The following is a 26,061-nucleotide window of genomic DNA, read 5'->3' as shown; positions in this document are numbered from 1 at the left end:
AAAAGCATCAAAGAAGAGTCTTAGTTATTCTTCCAGGGCCTATTTTGGTTCTTGTCAGGTCATAATTAACTACAATCAATAATGGAAAAAAACAAATTATATGACTTACCTGCTGCTAAGCTGGCTGCTTTTTGGGGAGACTGAATATACTCTCTTATCACACTGCCAGGCTTCATATGGAGACCACGGCAAATTATGTGAATTTCCATCAGAACACAGAGACTTAGGATACTTGCAAGAAAGAGAAACGAAAGTGTGCGTTAATAGCCTTGTAACTTTGGTGTTGAGTAGTCTCATGGACTTCAGTGGAACTACTCAATAAATACAGTTAAACATCATCAGGTTTTCAGAACTGTGCCTTTCATCTGCATTTCATAGGCAATGTCAACTATGATTGGCCCCAAGATCCAATCTTTTTTTTTAACTATATATTGCAAAAAAAGATTTAATGGTTATAAACAAATGTAATTATATCTAATGATTTCAACAAAAACTAACATAAAAGGCAATCAATGTACTTATAAAAATCCTTTTTTATTTTGAGCAAAAATATCTTTAGGAATATTTTGCATATAGAAAGAGGAATAAAAAAAAATGCTACAAAAACAGCGAGTTGAGAACTTCAAAGTTTATCAAATAACTAGCAGACATTACAGTTCAATGACCTTTAGCTGTTCTGAAAATCCTCAGCTGTTGCTATATAATGCAGACTTTAATATTTTTAAAGTACTGTGTCAACTCACAATTTTTAATCTATTGCCAAATGTGCAGATGAAGCATATCATCATTTTTTTTTGCTACTGTGAAGTAAAGTGTTGAAAGAAATCCAAAATAAAGAAAAAGAATTAAGTAAATGAAAGAAAAGCTACGTGAAAAATTACATCTGGGGATGAGGAGGAAGTCAGAGGCTTCTAAAAGTAATTGTGTTTTTCAAGTCAATAAATTGCAGTATTAATCACCCCAGAGCAGCATATCCTTAAGGAATGAACAAAGACTGAAGACTAAGAAGTTTCCGTGACATGTTACCTTTGGCCAGTGCAGCTGGTTTGAGAGCAGCAGTGTTTTTGAAGGGAAGCGGGTGGAATCTAAAGTTAGCCATTCCCTCTCTAAGGCAGCCTGTATGAATGAGTAAAGTCAAATAGTGCACTGATAAAATCAGTTTAGTTTAGATAACTTTTTAAAAGTCTCTTATAAACTGTCTTGCATGCTGTTTCAACTGTTTTCACGTCATATATCAAAATAGCCACCTGCAATACCATTCCAGTTTTGGAGTTGCTATCTTGAATTAGTTTCTATACATTAATCCACAATTAATAAATATTTGTAGTGAGATGTTCTGATCCTGCTCTCTAATTCTTATTTTACCCCAAGAAAAATGAACAAATAAGAGCTAGTAAAGCAAGTCAGAAAAACTAGTTTACAACCCAGAAAACTAGTTTAAGTTACTTTTCAGTTAAACATAACAGGCAGAGAGAGTATTGTTTGCTTTTTCAAACCATTAAGAATTTACATCCTGGTTTGTATTTCTGTTGCACTTATTGATCCAGAGTATTAAGCCAGTAAACAGTCATAATCAACAGCCAAAATATAAACACCTTGAACATTTATTCTCTCAAGCAGTCTCACTTATCTGTGGCCTGAGGATAGCATTTCCAAAGTGTTACTCAGAAGGCCCCTCTAGACTTTCAGGTAAAGGTGTGATAAGATCTTGTATGCAATCCACACAATCTCACCTTCTGCCATGCCATATGAGCACGGCAGGAAGCCTGGCTGTGGGATCCAACATCTGATCCAATCGCACCTTATTGCTGGTGCAGGGGGAACCTGGGAGCCGATAGTTTCCCTGCACTGACAGGTAGCAAGCTCCCATGTCTGAAGCCCTGCAGCTGATGAGGCTTGCAGCTGGGGCAGTGAGTGGTACACCCCTGCAGCAGAGAGCCCCATTAGCTGATGGGGCTCCCAGCCACATGAGAGCACCTGGCCAAACACTCAATTCATAGCATGGTAAGAATAAATATATAGCTTATTCCTTGCAGGGGTGTAGGTTGTAGCCATGTTGGTCTAAGGACATAGGCAGACAAGGTTCCTTGGGTGAATTTGATATCTTTTATTAGACCAACCCAAATAGTTGGAGAATAGTTATTAAGCAAGCTTTCGAGTTCAAAAACCCTTCGTCAGGCTAAGGAAGTTTCTTCAGTTGGTGTGTGCTCTTCCTGGATGGAATGAAAAGACTAGGGCACAATTTAAGATGTGATTACTGGTTCATCTCACCTTAATAGATGGGGCCAGAGTGATCATCAGATCTGATGAAGAATGTCTTGCATTCAAAAACTTGTCTAACTTTATTACAACCATGCAGTTGGTTCAATAAAAGATATCCTTGCCCCTCACATAATTCTATCATGGCTATAATATCTCTTTCACTCTACTTTTACTCAGAGTGAATAAGAATGGCAGAAGCAGGAGCTTCAGGGGGTCTTTAGCACTTTGCTGATGAATTATCTTATTTTCTAAAACCCAAGCATAGATTAATATTTTAAAATCAGAAAGTCTGTAACTTTTCTCATCCTTCCTTGACCTTTTCCACCATGTTTTCTTATACCACATTTAGACAAGTGATAAAGATACATGGTCTCATGACAGTAAGTAAATACCTCTAAGGATTTGGTTTCTATCACACGGGACAGCCACTCTGATTGCCCTTACTTACCCCTTATATAGGGGTTCATTTTGATCCTAGCTCCCCTTCTGAAAACTTCTAATTTATGTAACTAGAACATCTTCCATTTATGGAATGTTACTAGCTTGCTTTCATTTTTTACTCTATAAGAACTTGAGATGGGTTTCTCAGCTCTGGATACCTTAAGATAGGATTACAGTAATTCTTTATTGTCTAGCTTGTTTAATAAGACTTTGTATAACCCTAAAATGGTGAATAAAAGGGGCTGCCAGGTTCTTTATGAAAAGGAGACGACAGGCTCATACGTAAGTTATTTCGAAAAGGTTGCCTTGGATACCAGTCAAATACTTTTCTGACTTTAAATCTCCTTCTTATTTATAAGACTATATACAATTTTTAATCAACATCCTGCTTCCATTTTTACCAAACTTTTTGGAAGCAATTATTTTGATAATTTCAGCTTATTTTTCACTCTTCAAAAGCAAGATCTCTTGAATATTAGGTTCCTTTCCCCCAGTACTTGATATGAATATCGTTCAGTGGGCGCATCTACACGAGACTCAACATCACCACAGCAACGAATTATGGCGATGTAGCATCAGTGGGCATGAACTATGATCTTGCCGCTACTGCGCAGTAGGGTTGGAAATAACCTGTGCAGTGCCAGGACTGGAAAGTACCGGTGGTTACTGTAGGTTACTGTGCAGTACCAGCTTTAGCAGGTACTAAATTACTGCGTAGTAACAACTGCACAGTTGGGTGCATTTGCAGACATGCCCAGTATGTTTTATTTATTAAATCCAGATCAGATTCTATGTCAACTTTTTTTACTAGCTGATATGCCTTCATTGATCTTTTCCATATATTGTTTAATCTCAAGAACAAAGAATTTTAGGCTTTTCCTCAACCCACTTGATATCGGTTGCATATGTTCCGGAAACATCACTGAGATAAATTGCAGAGGTATGTGACAAATAAATTTATCATGCGCTTGTAACTGCTTCTTCTGCCCTCTGCCCACTAGTCCATCTCCCTTGGGATTTATTCTCATACTGCAAACTGCTTCAAGCTTAAATGCAGCCACCATTCAAAAACAAAAATCAAATTGCCATTTAAACATTTTTCTCTTTTCTTGAATAAGGATTTTTTCTGTGCACTTAATATCTTAAAAATTAAATTCTAATCAATCTGCCTTCTGCAGCCATGCTTACAGAGCTACTTGTATCGTATACATATGCAAGAATAGGGAATCTGTAAACAGTTTATTAACAGTGAGTAAGAACCAATCTTGACTGTAAGCTCTCAGGTCAAGTCTGCAGACTTGGCAGGTTGAAGTTTTACTTCTCAACTGAGCTCATTTGTTAAAGAAACTGCAGTAAGAATGATAATCCAAGATACCATTTGGGGGACACTTACCCAGCAACAAATATTAATGGAATGTAAACTGGATCCCTTTGTTTTACTGCTGTGATTAATAACAGCCTACTTTCTTTGTTTTTTACATTTATGGTGAAGCCTTAGTTTAAAATTCACCTTTTACCATTTATTGAATTTTATATTAATATATCCTGTTTTGAACTGTATTTTGATTTGTTTCATTACATGGATGTAATTAATTGTAGTGTTTTCTGTTGTAGAGAGAGAAATTATATGTTAAAGGACAGCAAAATATTATTTTAAAAAGTAAATAGAGTAATAAAAAAACACTACTGAGAAAACTGATTGAGCACTAATGTCATATCTGCTGACAGCACATTTGACACTCTTAGTGCTGTTAAAACCTGTTTTTAACAAATATACCAAAGGATCATTTGCTTTGGCCAATAGCAAACAGATAATAGATTGTCAAAACATATGTTATTCCATTATGTTTGTCCCTGGAGCTTCCTACAGCATCAGTTTAAGAAACTCCTATTCATTTTTCCTATAAGCCTAGTATTTCAGTATAAAACAGTCTAAAACACTAAAACAAAGCATATAAAATAGATTTTCCAGCAACAGTTGAAAAAGGAAGATAGGAATTGAAACTGATGGAAAAAGTGCAATCTGTGTTATACTAAAGGTAAATTAAATTATACAGGTTTCTTGTATGGACAATCATTTTAACTCCATTTTACTAGAAGACCATATATATTAAAAAAGATCCACCTTATATTAAATATATTTCTGAAATCAAACTAAGAGCCTAATCTTGCAAACAATGCAACATTATGCAGTGTGTATAAGTAAATATAAGCCATTTTATATCTGTGTATAAGTAAACTCACAAATATAAAGACAATCAACAAGAGTCTTTGCAAAATAATTCCATTTGCATTTTAATTCTGTTATTTGCTTTAAAACAAAGTATAATCACACTGACCATTTAACAAAGTTATTTCATAAGCCCAGAGATAATACATTAATTGCTTACAAGTTAGGAAGAGATTGCACATTTCCAACAGTAAGGAAATAATTTACTTTAAGCCCCTTTTGGCTGAATATTTATATGCTTGCTTGTTAACATTTTTTTCCAGTGAAAAAAGAAACACACATATTGTACCATATTACTATTGATATTATTATCTGTAATTCTCCAAGTTTCAGCCCATATTCAAGCTATATGACCATTGATCACATAGTTCGTGGTACAACAAAATATGTGATAAAATATGGAGGAATTGAAACTAACTTAAAATAAATCTGTGTTTAGTATTTATTTAAACACCAGGCTGATCCTGGCAGATATTAAAATAATGGTGTGATTGGGATATGAGGAATGTTATGTCCTGTCATAAAAACTGTCTGTTGTACCATGTCATTTGTGGCATGGCAACTGGGGTGCATGCATGATTTTTAAAAGCCTGGGGTGCCAGGACCCTGTGATCTGGGACAGTCTCTTGGGTTCCCACACCCTGGGCTTTTAAACACTGAAGGTGTAGAGCTCAACTAGGCTGCATATGTGGTTTTTAAAAAGCTTGGGGCACCTGGCAATTGACCCCTTCATGATGTCAGCTTCTTGGTGCCCAGGACTTTTATACAACATGTGCAGCCCAGCTTGGCTGCACACATGGTTTTTAGACCAGTGATTGTCACATGCCTGATTGCAATTCCCCCAGTCCAGTCCTGGGGATTGTCCTGGACTCTGGACCTGCCCCGTATTTCATCCCTATGCATAGCTGAGGATGGATATGAGGCACAGAACAGTCCTGGTTCCTGAATCAAGACTGGGGTTGTACCCTGACAATTCTGGGGAACAGACAAAGGAATGAAGGTGGCTGTATCTTGGATCCTGAAGCTGCCCTGTGCCGCATCCAGATGCTCAGCTGAGCATTGGGACAGGCATGGCACAATTGCAGATCCTGGCCCAGGAATGGGGTGGTCCCCTGACAGATCAACAGCAGGGCTCCCCTTTGTACCGAACAAATTTGAAGACTTGCCTTTCAGCCCCTATGTGGGGTGCAGAGCAGGGCATTTAAAAGTGCTATTGGCTGTAGGCATGTGAGTTGCTGGGCAAGGCTATAAAAAATGTGCCAGGCAGGGGGAAGCCCACTGGCTTTCTGTGCCACAACACTTAAATGCTCTGCCCTGCACCTTGCATGCATGCTGCAGGGCAAGGCTGTAAACATGTCAGGCTAGTTCAGGACCTGAGACTGTCCTGTGCCTGAGGATGACAATCAGCTGATTGTTGGCATCAGGACTGAAACAGCCATGGTCTGAGACATGCCTTGTTCAATTTAAGGCATCATGCAAACCAGCCACAAAGACATTCTACATTGTATGTGGAACATCTTTATGTTGCCATAAAATGGCACATCAGCCACAAGCTGGCTGAATGTGACATGTTTACATCTTGTACAACATGTTAATTGTGCCATAAATGAAACATCTGTCAGTGCCCTCAGTTACACTGCTTATACCTACTGGATAAAAATGGTGTTATATTGAAATGTAGAGCCAAAAAAACAGTGTTAGGTTTTGTAACCAGCAATTTACATCATTTCCACACTATTCTTTTATATCTTATTTCTTTTCTATTACTGTATATGGACTACCAATATGAATTGTTAGTAACTGCTGAATTAAAAAATAGTAACTAAAAATTTTGCTCCTTTAGCTGAAATTGTGGCAAATAAAAATGGTGACTAGACTTCAAAGATCCACTGAATTCAACTGAAATGCACTATAAATCTGGCTCTGGATATCTAAATATTTCCTAATTCTGAACTAAGCTATACAAGAGAATGCACACTGTTTTATTAGCTGGTAGAATAATCGGACTCATTAAAACTCCCAGGGTGAAAGAATTTTTTGTATGTCTTTTTGTCTCAGACCAACATGGTTCCAAGTACATCTCTGAAACATGGAAGATGCCAAATTTTAGCCGATTTTGGATTTTAAACATTGCAGAACAACAAGGAAGGTTTTTTTCACATCCCTGCCTGCCATCTAACACCTCCAGGGAAGGAATCCTACTTGATCAGCACATCAAAGAGTTACTCAACACAGCTCACAAAGACACTCTCATGGACCCAGAGGGACAGCCTTCCATCTTCATCTCCCTCTGTGCAAAAATTAAGTTTATTTCCTACCTATGAGGACTTCTTACCATCTTGTACCATCTACACTTTTCCCAGAGCCGGACGAAGGGACTTTGATCCTGAAAGCCTGCAGAAAAGGACAATTTTCTTGCCAATTTCCAGTTGGTCTAATAAAAGGTATCATTTTGGAACCAAGAGTTCTAGTTTTTTGTATGTCTAGGGTGAAAGAAAACTTTAAACGTGCCAAAAACATTCAATGCTCTAATTTAAAAAATAATTTTCACTGACAGTCAATCAGCAATATATAAACAAGGAAAAATGGTTTGTTTCAGGAAACTTCTCAGACTTAATAGTGTTTAATTTCTAATACATTCTTTGCAATTATTTCTATTTACAAAAGAGGAACTTCCTAGCAGACTGGGACACTCCCAGGTATAAAAACTAGCTTATTAAGTCCTAAAAAGGACTGTCTTGGAGTAGCATAGTATTTAAATAGGATGCATCACAGAGAGGAAGATTTAGCCAGAAATCAAGATAGAAAGATGCTGCTTTCTGATAAAAGAAAGGCTATACAGTTGGGTTTCCTCTTGTCTGCCTTTTTCTTTTGCCCACAAAGTTAGCAGTAGCTTACATTTTGGCAGGGGGCTGGACTCAATCTTGCAAGGTCCCTTCCAGCCCCTAATGTCTATGAATCTATTAATTTTATGATTTCCTATCCCTGACCCAAAAGGCTTAAAAGCAGCAACATTTTAGGAGGTTCCTGTGCCACCAAGCTGTAGCTGCCATGCCTGTGACTCAGTTGTCACCAAATGCCTCTGAATCCCCTGACAAAAGGGTGGCTTCATTGGCCAGATAAAAATTACTTGGCCCATGGGCCATAGGTTGCTGACCCCTGCACAAGAGAGTAACATGGTATAAAGCAGTTGCTTTGCATCTGACATGTGTTGTATAAAAAACAATTCATACCAAGCATCAGAATCTGGGAAGTACTGAAATGCCAAACCAACCAAAAAAAACACCCGTTCAATGTATTTCACCTACACCATGAATCAAGTATTTTTTATCCCAACACTGGATTAGACTGTTGTTCATTTCTGTCAATTTGCTTGTAATTACAACATGAAATATGCTGCTGCTGAACAAGATGCAAAGTAAAGTCACGCAGATATGGAAGAACTTGGGTTACATGAAAACATTTTACTTACACTGAGCTAACCCATACCTGACCTAATCAGTGTTATGTTGATCTAAGTGTCAAACTGTACATTCATTTAGGAAGGTTAGATTGGGCCAAAAACATGGCCAGCCTGACCTAACTTAGGTCACCTGAGAATTAGGTTTGGCACGGGTTAGTTCAATCTACCAAATGTTTGTACACATCTGGCGTGCAGCCCTGGGGCTGAGAAAGCCCAGCTACTCACTACAGCTCTGATGCTGAACTTTTCTTACCCCCGATGACCCTGACTGGGCTATATTTAGCCCTGTGCCTGCCCCCCCCCCGGAGAATCCAGCCCACCCCACCCCACCCCACCCCACCATCCTACCAACTCCCCTAGACCTGCCAATTCCGCCTGTGAACTTGCTAGTACCTTGTCCTGCTTTCGTACGTCATGTTCCTGGCACAGCTCCGGCATCAGCAAAGATCTATGAACATGTACACAAGCAGGGTCTCACAACCGTGTGCATATACCCTTAGTCTATAAACACAAGACGCATAAGGAATTTGGTTGTAGCCATGTTGGTCTAAGGACATAGGCAGACAAGGTTCTTTGGGTAGATGTGATATCTTTTATTAGACCTAGTGAGTAGTTGCAAAAAAGTTCTCCCAAGCTTTTGGGCACAATCACCCTTCTTTAGGCATAGGGAATCTCTGCTGTTCTGAGACTTTACTACTGTAAAGTTTCCCTTACGCACCTTTGGCTTTTTTTCTCCCCTCTTTCCTGCTCTACCTTTTTTCTTCCAAATTTCCACCTATTTACTTTCTCACTGACATCCTGTCACACGTTTAGCTTCTTTCATTCCTTACAGTCTCCGCCACTCCCCCCCCCGCCAATTCTGCTTTGGAGCACAGTATAAAACACAAATATGAAGCTATTCTGGAAAAATCTCTGCTGTCTTGCTAACTGAGAATAAATTAGTTAGGAAAGGAGAGGAAGTGCTGATATCTCTAAAGAGGAGATCAAAAGGATTTCCTTTTTTAAAAAAAAAGGAAAAAAAGGCATTCAGCAGTTTTATCAGCTTTTTCTTTCTTTGTATTTTTTTCTCTCTGTAGAATAAGCAGATATTTAATTAAGAAGTCTTACTGGAGGGATTTTCCTACAAACTAAGTAGAGGATTTCAGAGAAAAGCTAATTAGCCCAAGGAAGAGCATTATATTAATCTGGCTATAATACCTTTTTTAGAGCTAGTTTGTGACATAAGCATACCTTATATTTACAGTGGAAAAGCTTGCAGCATAATGTATCCTTCTGCCAACAGAGGTAGAATGACTAGTTGGTAAAGGGATATAGCATTTCCTGACCTCAAAATTATCATGGGTATATTTTAATATGCCTCCTTCTGATGAATCTGCAAGCAGATCTACCTCTTGAGCAGATGCTACAGCTTTACAATGTGTAAAAGACAACTTTCAGATCTCAGGTTAAATAATTTGGAAATGTAGTACATTTCATAGGTAAATCAGTGGAAAAGTGACGGTGTGGTTTGCCATTTTTGAAAAATGACTATGGGAGGCACAGTACAAAATAACACAGTGAAATACACTGGGCATGTCTATACGTCTTGCTATGGCAATGTAACAATGCTCTACATCACCATACGGCATGCTATGGTGACATAGCGATCATATGTGTTTATATGTGATTGCCAACTATGTCGCTGTAGTGGTGTGCTCCCCAGGTGATGTGACGGCAGTACGTACCTGTGCGCTGCACGCATGGCACAGTAACTGCCCGTACTGAGCTGTGATTTAGTACTTCTAAAAGTAAGTACTAAAGCATGGTGCCGTAGCAACTTTGTCCTACAGCGACATACACATGTGCCCTCTGGAACTAAAGTGAGAGAAACAGGGATTTCTTGGTTAGGTAAATTCAATATGAATTGTCCAAAATTCCTGTGCATATTAAATAGCTATATAAAGATTACTTATAGCTACCACATGGCTCTGTCTATAAACACCAACTTCAGAAAGCCATCGTACTTGAACTAAGAAAAGGCAGTGAACTACTGCAAACTGAGATTATTTTAAAAACACCATTATGACTGCTAAAACCAAACACTGTGTCCAGCCAAGAAAAGTAGAGAGAGGTACCATATGGATTCCAAAGAAATATCACAACAATGAACTGATCTCATGGGATTGCAAGAGATTTTAAAAACAAAGAAACTTGGTTAATTATTAGTGTGCATGCCTTTAAAAAAATTAAAACTGGAAGAGAGGTCCGGTTATGTGCTATAATCTACCGTCTCTCTCTTGTAACTGTATAATTAATGGATAATCACAATATTTTGTTGAGCAAAAAAAAAAAAAAAATCTGACTGCTTTCTCCAAATGTAATTCTGCCAAAATTCTTAAATAAATTCAGACAATCATTTGACCAGGTTTCACTCTTTTTCCAATTGTTTTTATTAAAAAAAAAAAAAATTAAGACGAAAACTAAAATTAGCTGATACAGTACCTAAAAAGAATGAGGGTAAATGATTAGTTTTAAAACGTCACAGAGACCCTGAGAGAATTTTCATTTCTGAAAACTCCAATGTATTGCTATATTGAACTCCAAACAAGGCTGAGCCTTTTGAGAGTCTTACAGAAGTCATTTATGATATTTATTTAATATCACTCTAATATAAAAACTTTTCTTCAGATTGTGTTTTTTGTCATGAAGGAAGCTATGGGTCAGGAGCCAACTCCTACATTTTGTTTTGAATAAAGGACTACAAAGTACAGATGGGTGAACCTTCTAAGCTTCAGAGGTTAGATTTGGTTCACATAAGCCCCAGAAATGCTTGGATGCTTACCCAAGCCTTTTGAAGTTCCTACTCCTACCCTCTCAGCAACCTCAACAGTCCCCAGGCTTCTGGCACTTTCAATTCTTGCTTTTGAAGGCTCTAGGATCCCCATATATTTTCCCTCCAAAGGTTCCCGGAATCCTTCTACCCTCCTCCCCCAGGATTTTACAAGACTCTTCAAGGTCCATGTTCCAGATTGTCATACAATCGCTGCTCCTTTGTCGATAAAGCCACGGAACTCAAAAACTGCAACAGTTTTGCTGTAATAAGACTAGCCTTTAGAGTGTATGTATCCAAATAATAGGCATTCTAGAATCCCCCCCCTTAAAAATAAGACACAATAACACACTAGCAAAGGATACTAGAAGCCCAACAGAGGGAATGCCACAATTGCTGGATTCTTTATCAAAAGAAGGAACGCTTGCAGTCACTAATTCAAAATGATCTAACCTTTTAAAAAGTTCTGATCAGAACAGAACTTTTAAAGGGTATTCAGTTTCTGGATGTATGCTCTTTTTGTGACTTGCAAATCCCCACAAAAATGGTAGATTGAGAAAACATTTTTAAATTACAGAGAATTATTTCTGAAAAGTTGTCAAAAAGTTAGTAAGAAATGGAACAGGATAAACACTTATTTATTTATTAATTCATATGGAATACAGCAACCGAAACAGAACAAGCTAGAAACAATCTATAAAGAACAGCACTGATGAATAAGGCTAGTGTGAGTGTTAGATTTGATATCCATTGCAAAGCATTGCTAGTAGCCTGGTGCAGATTTTCAATGCAACCATGAAAATGATAAATAGAACATTCCTCTGTGATGTGTGCTATAGTTTGGATTTCATCACACTCACCACACTCACACTTGGGGTCTTTAATACAATTCTATTTATGTAGTTTTTTTGTAGACTCTTAGGGTGTAGACAGAAGTACAGCTGCCATCTGTAACTCAGAATGATTTTTGCAAAGTGTTCTTTAAAACATTACCCCAGACCAAACACAAGTTCACTGTTGTTTCTTGTGGGGGAAGTTAGCTGCTGGCTGGCAGCTTGCAGCCAGGTTCTCATAGCATCAGCCATGGCTCCCTGCCAGCGCTCCTTGTTTTCAGAAGGGTGGGGGAAGGCAGCAGATGGAGCTCATTCTTGGGGTGCCCCAACTGGTGCTGAAGGGTGGGGTGGGTGAAAATTGGAGGCCTCTCACCTTGGGACAGGCTGGGAGCTCCACAGACAGAAGTTACAAAAGACACTACATTTTGTAACATCTTTATCTGATACCACATACAACAAGGAGTCAGATTTTCACCCAATCAGCCATTTTTGAAACTGTTTGCAGCTGTGCTCTTATGCTTGGTAACAACTATAAACTGCTTTCTGTGGCCAGATCAGGCAAAAATGGTCACTTGTATCTGCATCCTTTAAGTAGCCTGTTTACAGTGAAGATCAGGAGCAGGAATATGAGATAGAATAAACAGTCAAGGAACAGGAGTGTATCTGCAAGTATCTTAAGGAAATCCTTGTCTGCCTGTCCTTAGACCCACACAGCTACAACCTACACCCCTATAATATGGAAGATATCGATTTAATCACTGTTTTCTACAAAAAGTGCATTCTTATTGTTTGATATCCTTTATTCATTTACCAGTTTAATTTCTTGAAACTTTGTATTTTTAGAGAAAGGTAAGGGCTTGACTGTGTGTACAAGAACTTGTAGAGAGACAATAGGACTGATGGGTGGGTAATCAGGTCTGTTATCTCTCATCTCCATATACTGCTGTAAACAAGGATGTTATTGATGGAGACAACAAACTGTCCCTATGCCTGAAGAAGGGCCTTTGTGCCCCAAAGCTTGCAAAGAACAATTTTTCCAAATATTTAGGTGGTCAATAAAAATTATTACATCTACCTACATCTTGTCTGTCTATGATCTCTGGAGATACAAATACACAGCTTGAAAACTAAAACTAAACATCACAGAGATGTTTCATGGGATCTTCTAGGCTGAGCACTGAGTCCCATTGGGTGGAGTGGTTTTCTTTAATCTTTACTAATCTACAGAGGAGTCTCCAGGAACCTTATAAAATTGGGTCCTTCATATAGCCCATGGCCTGTTGTGATCTATTTATAACACTTTTAAAAAGGTTACATGAATATATTGTCTCAAATAATATATAATTAGAAGTTGTAATCCCATCCCATTACCATACCTTTGAGCTTTAACATATCTTAAATTAAAACTATCTTTATATGTTTTTTTTTAAAGCATCTTAACAAAAAAAAATAAAAAAATACAATTAATCAAAAGCTTTTGGTTTAAATTTTTTTAATCCTTTTTTTTAAAAAAAAGGAATTGTTGATTTTTATCCACTGTGCTATTACAGATGCTCTGGGAGTCAGGGGCGGGAAGGGGGCGGGGGGGGAACGGGGACTGGCAGGCGTGCTTGGACTAAAGCTTGTTTGACGAGCTTTGAAGCCCGGGGACACTGATACACAAGACACAGGCGGCTTCTGGAGTATGGTAAGTACCACGTTTCAGAAGACTCGATTAATTGTCGGTTCTGATGCTCTGGAAATACGGTGTGTTGGAGCAGCCTCCCAGAACATTTGCAGGCACCCTGAGGTACTAAATTAATGTGCATTAAATTGTACTAATTCACAGTAGTGCATTTGCACACTTTTTTAGTGATGCTTAATGCACAGCAGACTATTTTACGGCAAATTCCTGTAATGTCATGGTTTTATATGTGATACTTTAATGTGCAGTAAAATATTCTACTGCACATTAAAGCAAAGATGTAGATGCACCCAGTGAAACCGGGAAGGAGCAAACTAAAGAATCCATACTCCAGAAAATCCATCTGTAGTACCAAAGGAACTATCATAGGGGTGGGTAATTATTTGGGCCTGTGAGCCACATAGGGAGTTCTGGTGAGGCATGATAGGCTTCCCCTCCCCGCCACACACAAAAGCTCACCAAAACTCCCTAAGTGGCTATGCTCTGCACTCATCCAGGCAGCTGGAATGGGGCCATGCGCAGGTAAGGAATGGGCATGTATCATCTGAGAGTGGGACTTGTAGGCAGGGCCAGCCAGGGTTGGGATCATGGGGTAGTGACAGCATGGTTCTGGGACGCAGGGCAGAGCTGTGATCCGCTGCCTCCACCACCTGCAATGGGTACCATTTCTGCAGGCAGGGGCATGAAGGGAGCAGACTGTGGCTCTGCTCTAGGCCCCAGCTACATGCCGCCACTGCCCAGTGATGCTGGGGTCTCCATGGAGACTAGATGGGACCCTTATGGGAAGGCTGCATGGCCAGGCAGATGGGATGAGACTGTGGCAGGCAGGGAGCTGTGTCTGGGGCCAGGATCTTGGTGCAGTGACAGCGCAGACCCAGAGCCTAGAACACAGCCACAATCTGCTCTCTGCACACCCCTGCTTTACACACATCTGCCTGCAGAACCTGTGCCCATTTCAAGGCTGTGTGGGCATTGGATCATTACTCTTCCCTGGCCCCAGCCCCATGCTGTCACCATCTCGTAGTCCTGCCTTCTGATCCTAGCCTCATTTACCCATCACACTCCTGGCCCCTGCCTGTACACAGCTCCATTCCATCCACCTGGCTGCATGCCCTGCCTGCATGGGATCTGCCCCCAGCAGTGGGTGCAGTGCAGATGGGCTGGGTGCCTGGACAGCAGGGTCAGGTCTGGCAGTGACTGGAAGGAGCCACCACGGCAGGGGCTGCTAAGAAATGAATACAGCTGCTGCACCACCCCATCCCCACTGCGTGTCTTGGGTGGCAGGACTGGCTGCACTCCCCATGGCCTGGGCTGACCCCATGACCTGGGCTGGGCAGGACTGAGAGACCCACTTCAGGCTAGACAAAATCCCTCAGCAGGCTGGATCCAGCCTGCGGGCCATATTTTGCCCACACCTGAACTATCAGAACAATTGTCAATAACTGTTTAATTCACCAATCTTCCATGAAGTTTCCAAATTAAGCACCCTGTGGGTGACCCAGAAGGGTGCGCAAAGTAGGGGGCATTTTCCCATGGCTGGAACCTCCAGGGTTCCAGAAGGCGTCCTGCCCTGAGCACATCTCTTCCACAAAAAACTCCTTGAACAGTTATATATTATATTTTCGTGTCAGAACAAAGGCACAAAAATAGAATCTGGGAACAAATATAATGGCTGTTCTTGGCCTAAGTGTGTATATGGGCTATTTACCTGTAAGTGGAATTCCAAGTTCAATGAACATCCACATTTTCCAACACTGTAGCTTCACTTACCAGCCTCCTTTCTCATGATTTCATACAGAAGGAAAGAACTGACGACAGTTGAATCCATAAACTTACATGGCTTTTCCGTGGACATTCATGTTTGAGTAATGATGTGCCCACTGTTAAAACTTCACCATAATGTAAAATAAGGAGAATGAGATGATTCCACTACTTCTCATAAGATTAATACTGGGGCTGTGTGAAGCTTCAGTTGCTGATTCAATTTGGTGGAAATTTGGCCTGATTTGGCGGCTGAATCTCTGAATCCAAATCAAATCAGGAGACCCTTTAATTTCTTCGAATCGAATCAGAACCCTCCAAATTGATTCAGAGAGATTCCATGATTCAGAAATAGACACAGCTTTAAATGTTTTTTCTACATACCTCAAAGTACCAGGCGGCTTGTGAATGCTGAGATACTGGGGCAGATGGAGCATCCCACAGGAGCACGGGGGGCTCTCCAGCACGCTCTGCGCTGGACTCAGAAGTGGACCAGAAGCACTTCTGGTCCACTTCCAGGTCCACCATTGAGCATGCAGGGGACCGCCGCCCTCGCCCCCCGGCTCGACTACTGGTGCCTCCTGGGTCTGGGGGGGCGCCTGGGGTCCCCCCACAGCCAACTGCTGAGCCAGGGGGACATGGGGGAGGGGGGGCCTGCGCGCTCGGCAGCAGACCCAGAAGTGGACCAGAAGTACTTCCGGTCCACTTCCAAGTCTGCTGCGAGTACACGGGGAGGTCTCCCGTGCTCCTGTAGGATGCTCCATCTGCCCCACCATCACAGCATTCACAAGCCACGCCTGGTACCTTGAGGTATATAGAAAAGACATGTGAAGCAGTGTCTATGGCCAAATTGTTAATTCTCCGAATCAGCATTGAATCTTCAGATTCGGCCAAATCGAATTGGGACAAAAATTCAAATCAACGAATTGAATCACTGTCCCCCGATTTGGGCTGAATCCAAATCCAAATCAAATATGGCCGATTTCGCACACCCCTAATTAGTAGGGCTGTGTGCAATGGCACTGTTCCATTTTGACTTGAGTTTTGAGGTTTGGACAGAACAGCATTTTGTTTTGAATTTAATTTCGAATTGAAACAGCTGTTCCATTTTGCTTCATCAAATTTAAAGTTGTTTCGATGTTTCTCCCATTGGCTATAATGGGGAAGCTCATAACAGCCTCTCTCATCTGACAGGCAAATTGGATCCCAACCCCAGGAGGCCTGTCGGTCTGTGCCAGTCCTCCTGGGGCTGAGGACCCCAATCTGCCTGCCAGATAAGGGAGGGAAGCCGGTGCTGCCGCCTGGGACTAGGCAAGGGAACTGAGCCTGATTGTTCAATTTTTCTCCCCAGTACTAGATCGGGCTGGGAATGGGAAGTCAGCCCAGCTGGGCTCAGTTCGTTTCCCCAGCGCATGGTCATGCTGGGGTTGGGAATCCAGCCCAGCTGGGATGAGTTGCCTTTCCCAGACCGATCGTATGCCTGGGAAGGGAAACTGAGCGATCCCTCTCAGTTCCCTTCTCCAGCCTGACTGCAGCGCTGGGGAGGGGAACTAAGCAGGGCTCAGTTCCCTTTCCCTGTGCTGTGATTGGCTTCCTGCACCCTAGCCGTGGGAGGCAGGGAGAGCCAGGGCTGCGCTCCCCTCCTGGCTGAGCCTGGAGCCACTGGGAGCGCAGTTCTGGTTCTCCCGTCTCCCACCACCTGGTTGCTTCAAAACCTGAAACATTTTGAAAGTTTTGAAACATTTTGACTAGCTTCATTATGTTTCGAAGCTGTTTCAAAGCCCTTTGTTTCATTTTGTCACACGGGCTTTTCCTTTGGGGAGTGCACCCAATGGTAAGCGATGCAGCTGCAGCCCCCACCCCGGCAGCCCAGCACCTAAGCCGGCTGTCCCAGAGCAGAGAAGTGGGCAGGGCTTTGGCTCTGGAGAGCTGCAAGTACCATGCCAGCGAGCCACATGCAGGTCACAAGCCATGGTTTGGCCACTGTTGTGATATGTGTTCCCCTACTACTTCTGCAAAGTCTATTTATATTAATTCTTCTGAATATTTCTGTATATCAAAAACAAGAAATGCTGTGCCTAGAATACTTATTTTTATACATCTTTCTAAGATATTCTACATTAAATGTCTCGTTTCAGTTGCCTGCCATCAATTACACAGAGGTCCCATTTAACCCTCATCTACACTCATCATAATCTTTACTCTTATAAATTTATCATGGCATTTCTAAGAGCTTTACATACAAGATGAGGTAACGTGGGGCCTAGTTAATCTTTTCCAGCAGACAGCCTAGAGGCTTTATATATAGTTTGCTTCTAAAAAGTCAAGAACTTTGGGTCATACTGTTCTGCTTAGAAATGTTTTTTCCCCAAGAAATTGCACTTCTATATCAATATCAACTTCCATGCTCTCTGAGAGGAGGTGGTAAATTAAGTCAGTATTATAAATTACTTTAGTATCAGTATTATTAGAGGAACCTAGGAGGAAAGTGAAGTACTAGTTTTCTCCACAGACAGACCCTTATATATCTAATTGCTTGTAGCTTGGATCATGAAATCTTTTTAGTTTGGAACACAGGAACAACTTCTGACCTAAGCATAGGGTTGAATTTTTTTATTACTAATTAATTTGTTGCTTTAAAATAATGTTTATATTTAGGATAACAATAATTGAAGGGGAAGACCAACATTATAAAATAAAGTTTTCCAAATATAGTTTTTTTTCTCTTTGATAGCTAGTTTCTCTACAAAATTCATAAGTATATTTAGTATCCAAAGATCATAATATTAAGAAATGCAATGCAGCTAATAATTAAAAAAAAATACCAAAGGAAGCACTGTTACCTGAAAAATAAATTACTAAAATCTTCCAAATATATCTATATCACATGGCGCTGAAATTGTGGATTTGCCATATACTTCTTATTTCCTCAGCATTCTTAGAAATCCTTTCTGACAAGGTTTGTATTAGTTAACAGGAAACAAGGTGGCAAATATTTGTCAATCACACTTTATATAAAGTGGCTTTTCCCTCCTGTTTCCTTTCTCTGACACATTTTCTCCTTTGAAAATGGAAAAGCAGCAAGGGAAGAAAGAAATATTGGATATATAAGTAGCAGAATAGGTAGTTTCCAACTAGTGTTGTATACTCATTCTATGCTGAACCATACATATTCTAGATGTGAAGAGTCCCTTTAAAAATTGTCAGGTTCCAAAATTTCTGGACTCCTCTATGCTTATTCTTGTTCTGTGTGTTATTCTTAAAAGGGATAAAAGACACCAAAGATACTCCTATCACTATGATCGAGGATTGTCTTTTCATAAAAATGGACAGATTGCAAGGATACTGTATCAGTCAGAAGTCTTGACAACCTTCAGTTGTGCCTTGTATTATGAGTCTTATAAAGCCAAACATGCTGTTGATAGGACTGTCTCTTATTCTTCCTTTTAAGTGTTTGTTTATACTCTCAGACTCTTAAGTGTAATACACAGATAGTGACAAATACTGATTGTTGCTAAAATTTGACTGGCCAACTAAGAAGCGTTTTGGAGGGCCTAGCCCACCCGTGGGGACACATTTCTCACAAGAAAACCACTCTCTCTCTCCAGTCTCTTAGTTCTAATCCTCAAAGGGAATTTACAAAACACTTTTCACAGACAAGCTTATGAACTTTACTTCATCAACCTCCTGGATACAAAAAATCATGGACTAAATATAGACATTGGATTTATGAGATATTATAACCTGCCTGACATCCGAATCCTCAGGTACCTCTCCACTACTTACCTGCTACATTCATCCCCCTTCCCCCACCCCACCAGCCTGTCTCTCACCTACTGACTCCTCAATTTACATTTTTATTGACTGGCTTTCTTGTATGCATACCAGTCTCTGCTTTCTTTACTATTCATTCCATCCAGGAAGAGCACATACCAATTGCAGCTGCTTCCTCAGCCTGATGTATGGTTTTTAAACCTGAAAGCTTGCTAAGAAAAAAATTTCCAACTATTTAGTTGGTATAATAAAAAAAAATATCAGATTTACCCAAAGAACCTTGTCTGATTAAAATCGAGGCTTCCTGACCAGTGATTTAAATCATGACTTAAATCTATTCGATTTAAATCAAACCTGCCCTGTGTAAAAGTGCCCTCACACTGGAGGCACTAAATTTAATGCACATTAGAAAAGGTGCATTAATGCACGTGTAGATGCACCCACTATTACTTTCTTCTTAAATTATTCTTGTACTAAAAATCCTGATCCCTTGAGTCATTTTCCTGAATACAGAAGTTAGGTAGCTACTAAGCAACCCTAGTGCCTGCACCTCTTGTTTGTGTGCATGTCTTTGGCATCCAGGTTTGTTAAAAAATAAACAAATATGTTGTTTTTCCTTTAACAAGTTTATATCCAACAGTTTCATGTCTACATAACTGCTAAATAGACTAATAATCATTATACTAATGATACCATGCTTATTGGATCACTGGAATCCCTGATGACAGCAGGGTCAGGTTAATTTGTCTTTTCTTCAAAGTTGTGATTTTGTAACATTTTTGGAACTATGATGCTGTACCTTATATTCCATACACTATAAACCGTAATATTAGAAATTTTATATTTTTTCTAGTAAAAATAGTCACTTGTCTTACCCATTTTTTGTTCCCAGACTCTAGAAATAGATGGAACTTCAGTTTGGGTGTGACATTAATAGTGTAGTAGCTACTGGAACATCTCAAAGAGCAGGAAACCATTAATCCATGATAAATACATTTAAATAAATTATATAAACCAAATGCTCCTTTTCCTCTGGTTATATAGAATATCCAACATATAATTATAATGTTCATCGTATAATTCTCATGTCTTATGTTGTTTGTTTTCTTTTTAACACCCACAGGACAGCTTTAAAATAACTGCATTTTTTACGAAAGTTTTATATTAACAATGACGCTTACTTCATCAAATGTAAAATCATCCACATTTACTTCTTCATAGTCATCCTCCACTTCAGCACTTTTAACAGCAGCAAGAGCACTGGCCAGTTTCTTCCTCAGAAGGAAACCCTTCCAAAATGCCTAAGCAAAAAATTTAAAGCATGTTATACAAGGCCATAGATCAAACCCAAATCCAGATTCTCTCTGTTATCCCATTAGGAAGATAAAACATCTTAGACCTTGGTTTAATGGCTCAATGATCTGTTTTTTGAACTTTATGTGACATTTAAAACTACAAGACAAATTAAATGCCGGCATATGTCTACAGCTTAGAATACTCAAGAGGCTCTCCTCAAGCAAGCAGAATGGAATCCTGAAACTCCCTCAACTACAAAAGTAGGTCAACTAATTAATTGTTTCACAATTCCTTCAGGGCCTATTATAAACTGAGGAGGAAGACAATATTAAAAAAGAAGATTGAATGTTAACTTTCCAATTACTGAGAACACAAAAATACACTTGCACCAAATTTCTACCAGTTACTAGTGATAATTCCTGCAGCCATTTCATGCAATTAACTTAGGCCAGTCACTCTCATCTTCACACTTACAGTCTGGTCCATTAAAAAAACCAAAACAAAACAATTTTTGTAGTAGTGATAGTAGAAGTTTCTATGTTGAAAAGGAACATAAACGAGAAGTATAAGAACTTAAGTATTGCAAAAAGAATAAAAGATATTAGGAACACATGTAAAGACCTATGGAGTATTTTAGGATAAAAGGCACTATTATACACAGTGATGTTATTTTTATTACTGTATTTATATATAACATGGGTTTAAAGGAAAATTCCTGTTTTATGACAGATTTTGTTAGAACTTGGACAGCAACTTTCCTTGCTCACAGAGTTCTACAATGTATAAATTACTAAGGATATTGCTATTTCCTTCTCTCTGCCAATAAGTATGTGCAAATAATAGCACTGTATTTTCTCTGCTTCATAATTTACAGTAGGCTGTCACAAACTGTAATGGCTGATCATAAACATAATGAAAATGTCAAGATTGAAGAGCTGCTTTCCAATTGGGTACTCTGCTGGCCTTTAACCACTGTGAACAGAGAAAATAAAGAGGCACAGTGTCCATAAAAAGAGTAACAAAACCTCCAACCTTTCAATGCAAATATTATTCTTTATATTTTTATGTGTTCATATTATACAACAACAGTAATGGCACTGCCTCCTGGCATACTATACACCAGTTTAGATTGGCTGGATTTAAGTTAGATTAGGTTATCATCTTATCTCCTCTACTCCTCCAGTGACAAGAAATGACAGGCCTCATACAAAAGTGACTTCTGCTCCAATTGTCACATCTCTAGACTTTAGGGAGAAAATAAATCCTTCTTTATGCCATTATTTGTCTGCTTCTCACATATTACACTCCCAGAAAACAAGTCTTCTTGAACAACTTCCACAGTATAAAATTACACATTGGCAAGGGACAAAACTTTCAAAAGTGACTGAAGTCTTTTGACTATAAATGAGATTTAGGTTCTACAGTGCCTACGTGATTTTAAAAAATGGTATTTATGCTCCAATGTCATTTTCATGCTTCTGACATTTTTACAAGAGATCTACATTATAGAACAACGTTCAGAATAGGTTATCTAAAGGTTGAAAATCCTGAAAGTGTCCCTTTAATTTAAAAACTAGAGCTTTTGTAACAGTCCATAGATGATACATAACAATGTTTAGTTCAGATTGAACCAATAAAGTAAAATCAAGTCTTGACTAATACAAGGGAATAACGTTTGACATAAGGCATACATTTTTTACTACTTTATGGATTATACGGGACATTATGGAGGGAAAAAAAAACCCTTTCTGCTAGAATCATCAGTTGCTTGTTTAAACAACTCTTCTCCACAACCGCCCCCTCCCCCCAAACAAAGGAAGAACATCATTTATAAACACAGGTAATCAGATTCCTCCTACTAAGCTAACTGAAGCCAAATAAACAACACAATAGCAAACGAACCTGAATAAGAGTGGCAGCTCTATTCTTTTGTTCTGTTGTGCGTGTGACTTGATTACATTTTTTTTTGTGGAGGGAAGTTTTTTTCCTGGTTTGGTACCTCCGCCAAATAGACTGAATCACTGTTGCTGCTATATGTAGTCTAGTGTAGAAATGAATATCTCTGCGAATTACATAACCTCGCCAATATGACTGAATTATTGTAGCTGCCAAGCTGTCAACATAAAAAAAAATAAAGCTTTATGCAAATGAAGAAATGGATGCTCTGTCATTAACTGCTGTATGTACCCAGTAAAATTTGATGCACAATTGTAAGCATATACAGGGTCTTCATAAAGTCCTTGTGCACTTTAATAACTTAGGTTGTGCACAAGGACTTTATGAAGACCCTATATATATATATATATATATATATATATATATATATATATTTAATAGATGGCAAAATCTTGAGAAGTGCAAGCCTAAATTAAAATGATTTTTAAACAATGCAACTATTTCAGAAAAATAATACATTAAGAATGTTTTTAAATGTATACATTAATTTTAAAACATTTGTGTGCAGGGTGTCAAGGTAATTAGAAGAAAATACTCATATAGTTCAGATCTGTCAAGTGGTTGTTAATTTATAAATGTTTGGGCAACTCATGGAACAAAGCTACATTCTTCCTATAGAAAAAGAATGATGAAGAAATCCAAATCCAGTGGTACTTTTGTATGTTTTGACCACATTATTTTTGAACCACCCCTCCCACCAAACTAGCATTTATCATACAAATAAAAAGTGGTGGGGAGGGGAATGAGAAATAGTTCAACTTTCCTTTCTATTTTTATACTTTCTTTTATGACGTGCAGCTACTTCAAACTTTAAACAGGTTCTAGCCACAATCCAACAGATATGTTTTCAAGTTAACTCAGTAAAAATGAAGGCATATTTTTTAAAATCTGATATTGGAAGAAGGAGGGCCAAAACCACCCCCCCCAAAAAAACAAAACATTTTCTCTCTAAACTATTTATCAATTTGTTTTAAAAAAACAACAAAAAAACACCAACATCCTGAGAGATAGCCAGCATTGGTTTGTTGCGGGTAGCTCTTGCTCGACCAATCTCATTTCCTTCTAAGACCAGGTGACCTATCACCTGGACAAGGGAGAAGAGATTGATGTCATATATCTTGACTTCAAAAAAGCCTTCGATCTGGTATCCCATGATCACCTCTTGGCAAAACTGACTACTTGTGGCCTTGGGTCCACCACGATCCACTGGCTGAGGAATTGGCTCCACGGTCGAACCCAGAGGGTGGTGGTTGACAGAAGTCAATTGTCGTGGTGCCCTGTGACCAGTGGGGTCCCCCAAGGCTCTGTCCTTGGACCCATATTGTTTAACATCTTCATTAATGATGTGGACATTGGAGTCAGAAGCAGACTGGCCAAGTTCGCCGATGACACCAAACTTTGGGGCAAAGCATCCACACCTGAAAACAGGAGGGCGATCCAAGCTGACCTGGACAGGCTTAGCAAATGGGCAGAAGAGAACCTGATGGTGTTTAACACTGAAAAATGCAAGGTTCTCCACCTTGGGAGGAAAAACCTGCAGCATCCTTATAGGCTCAGCAGTGCTACGCTGGCTAGCACTATGGAAGAAAGAGACTTGGGGGTCATCATTGATCACAAGATGAACATGAGCCTGCAATACGATGCTGCGGCTAGTAAAGCAACCAAAACACTGGCTTGCATCCATAGATGCTTCTCAGGCAAATCCTGGGACGTCATTCTCCCCTTGTACTCGGCCTTGGTGAGGTCGCAGCTGGAGTACTGCGTCCAGTTTTGAGCTCCACAATTCAAAAAGGATGTGGAGAAGCTTGAGAGAGTCCAGAGAAGAGCTACGCGCATGATCAGAGGTCAGGAAAACAGATCTTATGATGACAGGCTGAGAGCTATGGGGCTCTTTAGCCTGGAAAAGCGCAGGCTCAGGGGTGATCTGATGGCCACCTATAAGTTTATCAGGGGTGACCACCAGTATCTGGGGGAACGTTTGTTCACCAGAGCGCCTCATGGGATGACGAGGTCGAACGGTTATAAACTACTGCAAGCCCGTTTCAGGCTGGACGTAAGGAAGAAGTTCTTTGATGTCCGAGCCCCCGAAGTCTGGAATGGCCTGCCATCAGAGGTGGTTCAAGCACCTATATTGAACACCTTCAAGAGTAAATTGGATGCTTATCTTGCTGGGATCCTATGACCCCAGCTGACTTCGGGCAGGGGGCTGGACTTGATGATTTTCCGAGGTCCCTTCCAGCCCTAATGTCTATGAAATCTATGAAACAACAAGACTGCAGGAAAAAAGAGCATGTTTCTTCTCTCTAACAGACTGCAAAGTACAAGTGCTCATCAGTATTAAAGAGGATATGGTTTCAATGGTTAGGTTCTTACATTTGAAGATTAAATTTAAGAAAAAAAATCAAAACCAATACTATTTTAAATGCAACATTTAGAAAAAGATCTACATTTTCAAAAGTATTTAGGTTTCATAATGGGTCATTCCGTACCCTTGATTTCGATGGAATCAATTAAAATTCTGCAATCTTTCTGGAAGTAAATAAATTCCAAAATAAATAATCAGACTGCTAAGAACATCTTAAAAAGAAGCATTTTTTTCTGCATACTATTCTACTAAGGAAAATGAAGAAACACATTTTTCAATGATCTTCAGAATGTTATGCTAGTATTGGACTGATGTAGCCATGATGGTCCAGCAATTATGCCAAAGGCAAGGATTTCTTAGAGTGACATCTTTTATTGAACCATGGGTAGATCTAGAATTTTGAAAGAGGGGATGCAGATGGTGAGGTGCATCATCGCATATAGAACAACAACATATCTTTCTCCAGTTAAAAATAAACTAGAACAGGGGTTGGCAACCCCCAGCACATGTGCCAAAGGATGGCATACAAATGCATTTTGCTTGGCATGCGCCTTGTGATGAACGATGGGGAAGGGGCTGGGGCTGTGCTGCCACAACAAGGATCAGCCCCTCACAGCTCCCCTGCCATCCATCCAGGGGTGCATGTGCACCCATTGCTGGCAACGAGCTGGGCCCAGCTCTGTGGGCCCTATGCAGCTGCTTGCAGCCTCCCAGCTGCCTGCCACAGCCAGCCTAGACAGGCCCCTACCACCTGCCATTGAGCCCAGGCTACTCACAGCAGGTGGCGAGGATGCTGCAAGCAGCTGCACCAGGGTCTGTAGAGCCCCAGCTCAGCTTGTTGCCTCCAGCAGGTGCACACATGCCTTGGGCAAACAGCAAAGAAGAGGCTAGGGCCGTGTTGCCACAAGAAGGATCGGACCCCTTGCAGCTCCCCTGCCATCCATCTGTAGCATGCCGAGATCTTAAAAGTTAGTTATGGGGTGTCTTTGACACTCCACCCAAAAACACGACTGAGCCCCGAACCAGCTTTATGATATGCTAGGGGCCTAGGGCTATATTATTCTGTTTCAGATTGAAGCAGAAACATACATAAATTCACTGGAATGTGTGAAAAACAATCTGCAGGGCTGTGAAATTAGAATGTCATTGCCAGGAACAGCTAACAGAATTGGAGAACAAAGAATAGC

General features: G+C 39.9%; 1 protein-coding gene across 3 annotated transcripts in view; it reads right to left on the bottom strand.

The window, feature by feature from the left end:
* LRRIQ1 (leucine rich repeats and IQ motif containing 1) overlaps positions 1 to 26,061 on the bottom strand; it is a 170,989-nt gene that overhangs the window by 88,607 nt on the left and 56,321 nt on the right. For all 3 annotated transcript variants that reach the window (XR_009461631.1, XM_019480959.2, XM_059726137.1), the window contains exons 17-20: positions 22,456 to 22,666; positions 20,439 to 20,558; positions 1,027 to 1,116; positions 110 to 231 (exon numbers count right to left, since the gene is read on the bottom strand). Coding sequence is in view for 2 of the 3 variants with exons in the window: in XM_019480959.2 (XP_019336504.1) it covers positions 110 to 231; positions 1,027 to 1,116; positions 20,439 to 20,558; positions 22,456 to 22,666 (543 nt within the window). In the remaining variant the exon portion in view is untranslated. The remainder of the gene's footprint in view (positions 1 to 109; positions 232 to 1,026; positions 1,117 to 20,438; positions 20,559 to 22,455; positions 22,667 to 26,061) is intronic.

Source organism: Alligator mississippiensis, chromosome 4 (genome assembly GCF_030867095.1).
Source record: "Alligator mississippiensis isolate rAllMis1 chromosome 4, rAllMis1, whole genome shotgun sequence".
Taxonomy (NCBI): Eukaryota; Metazoa; Chordata; order Crocodylia; family Alligatoridae; genus Alligator; species Alligator mississippiensis.
Note: the sequence above shows the minus strand (reverse complement) of the source record. Positions and strands in the feature narration are given on the sequence as shown.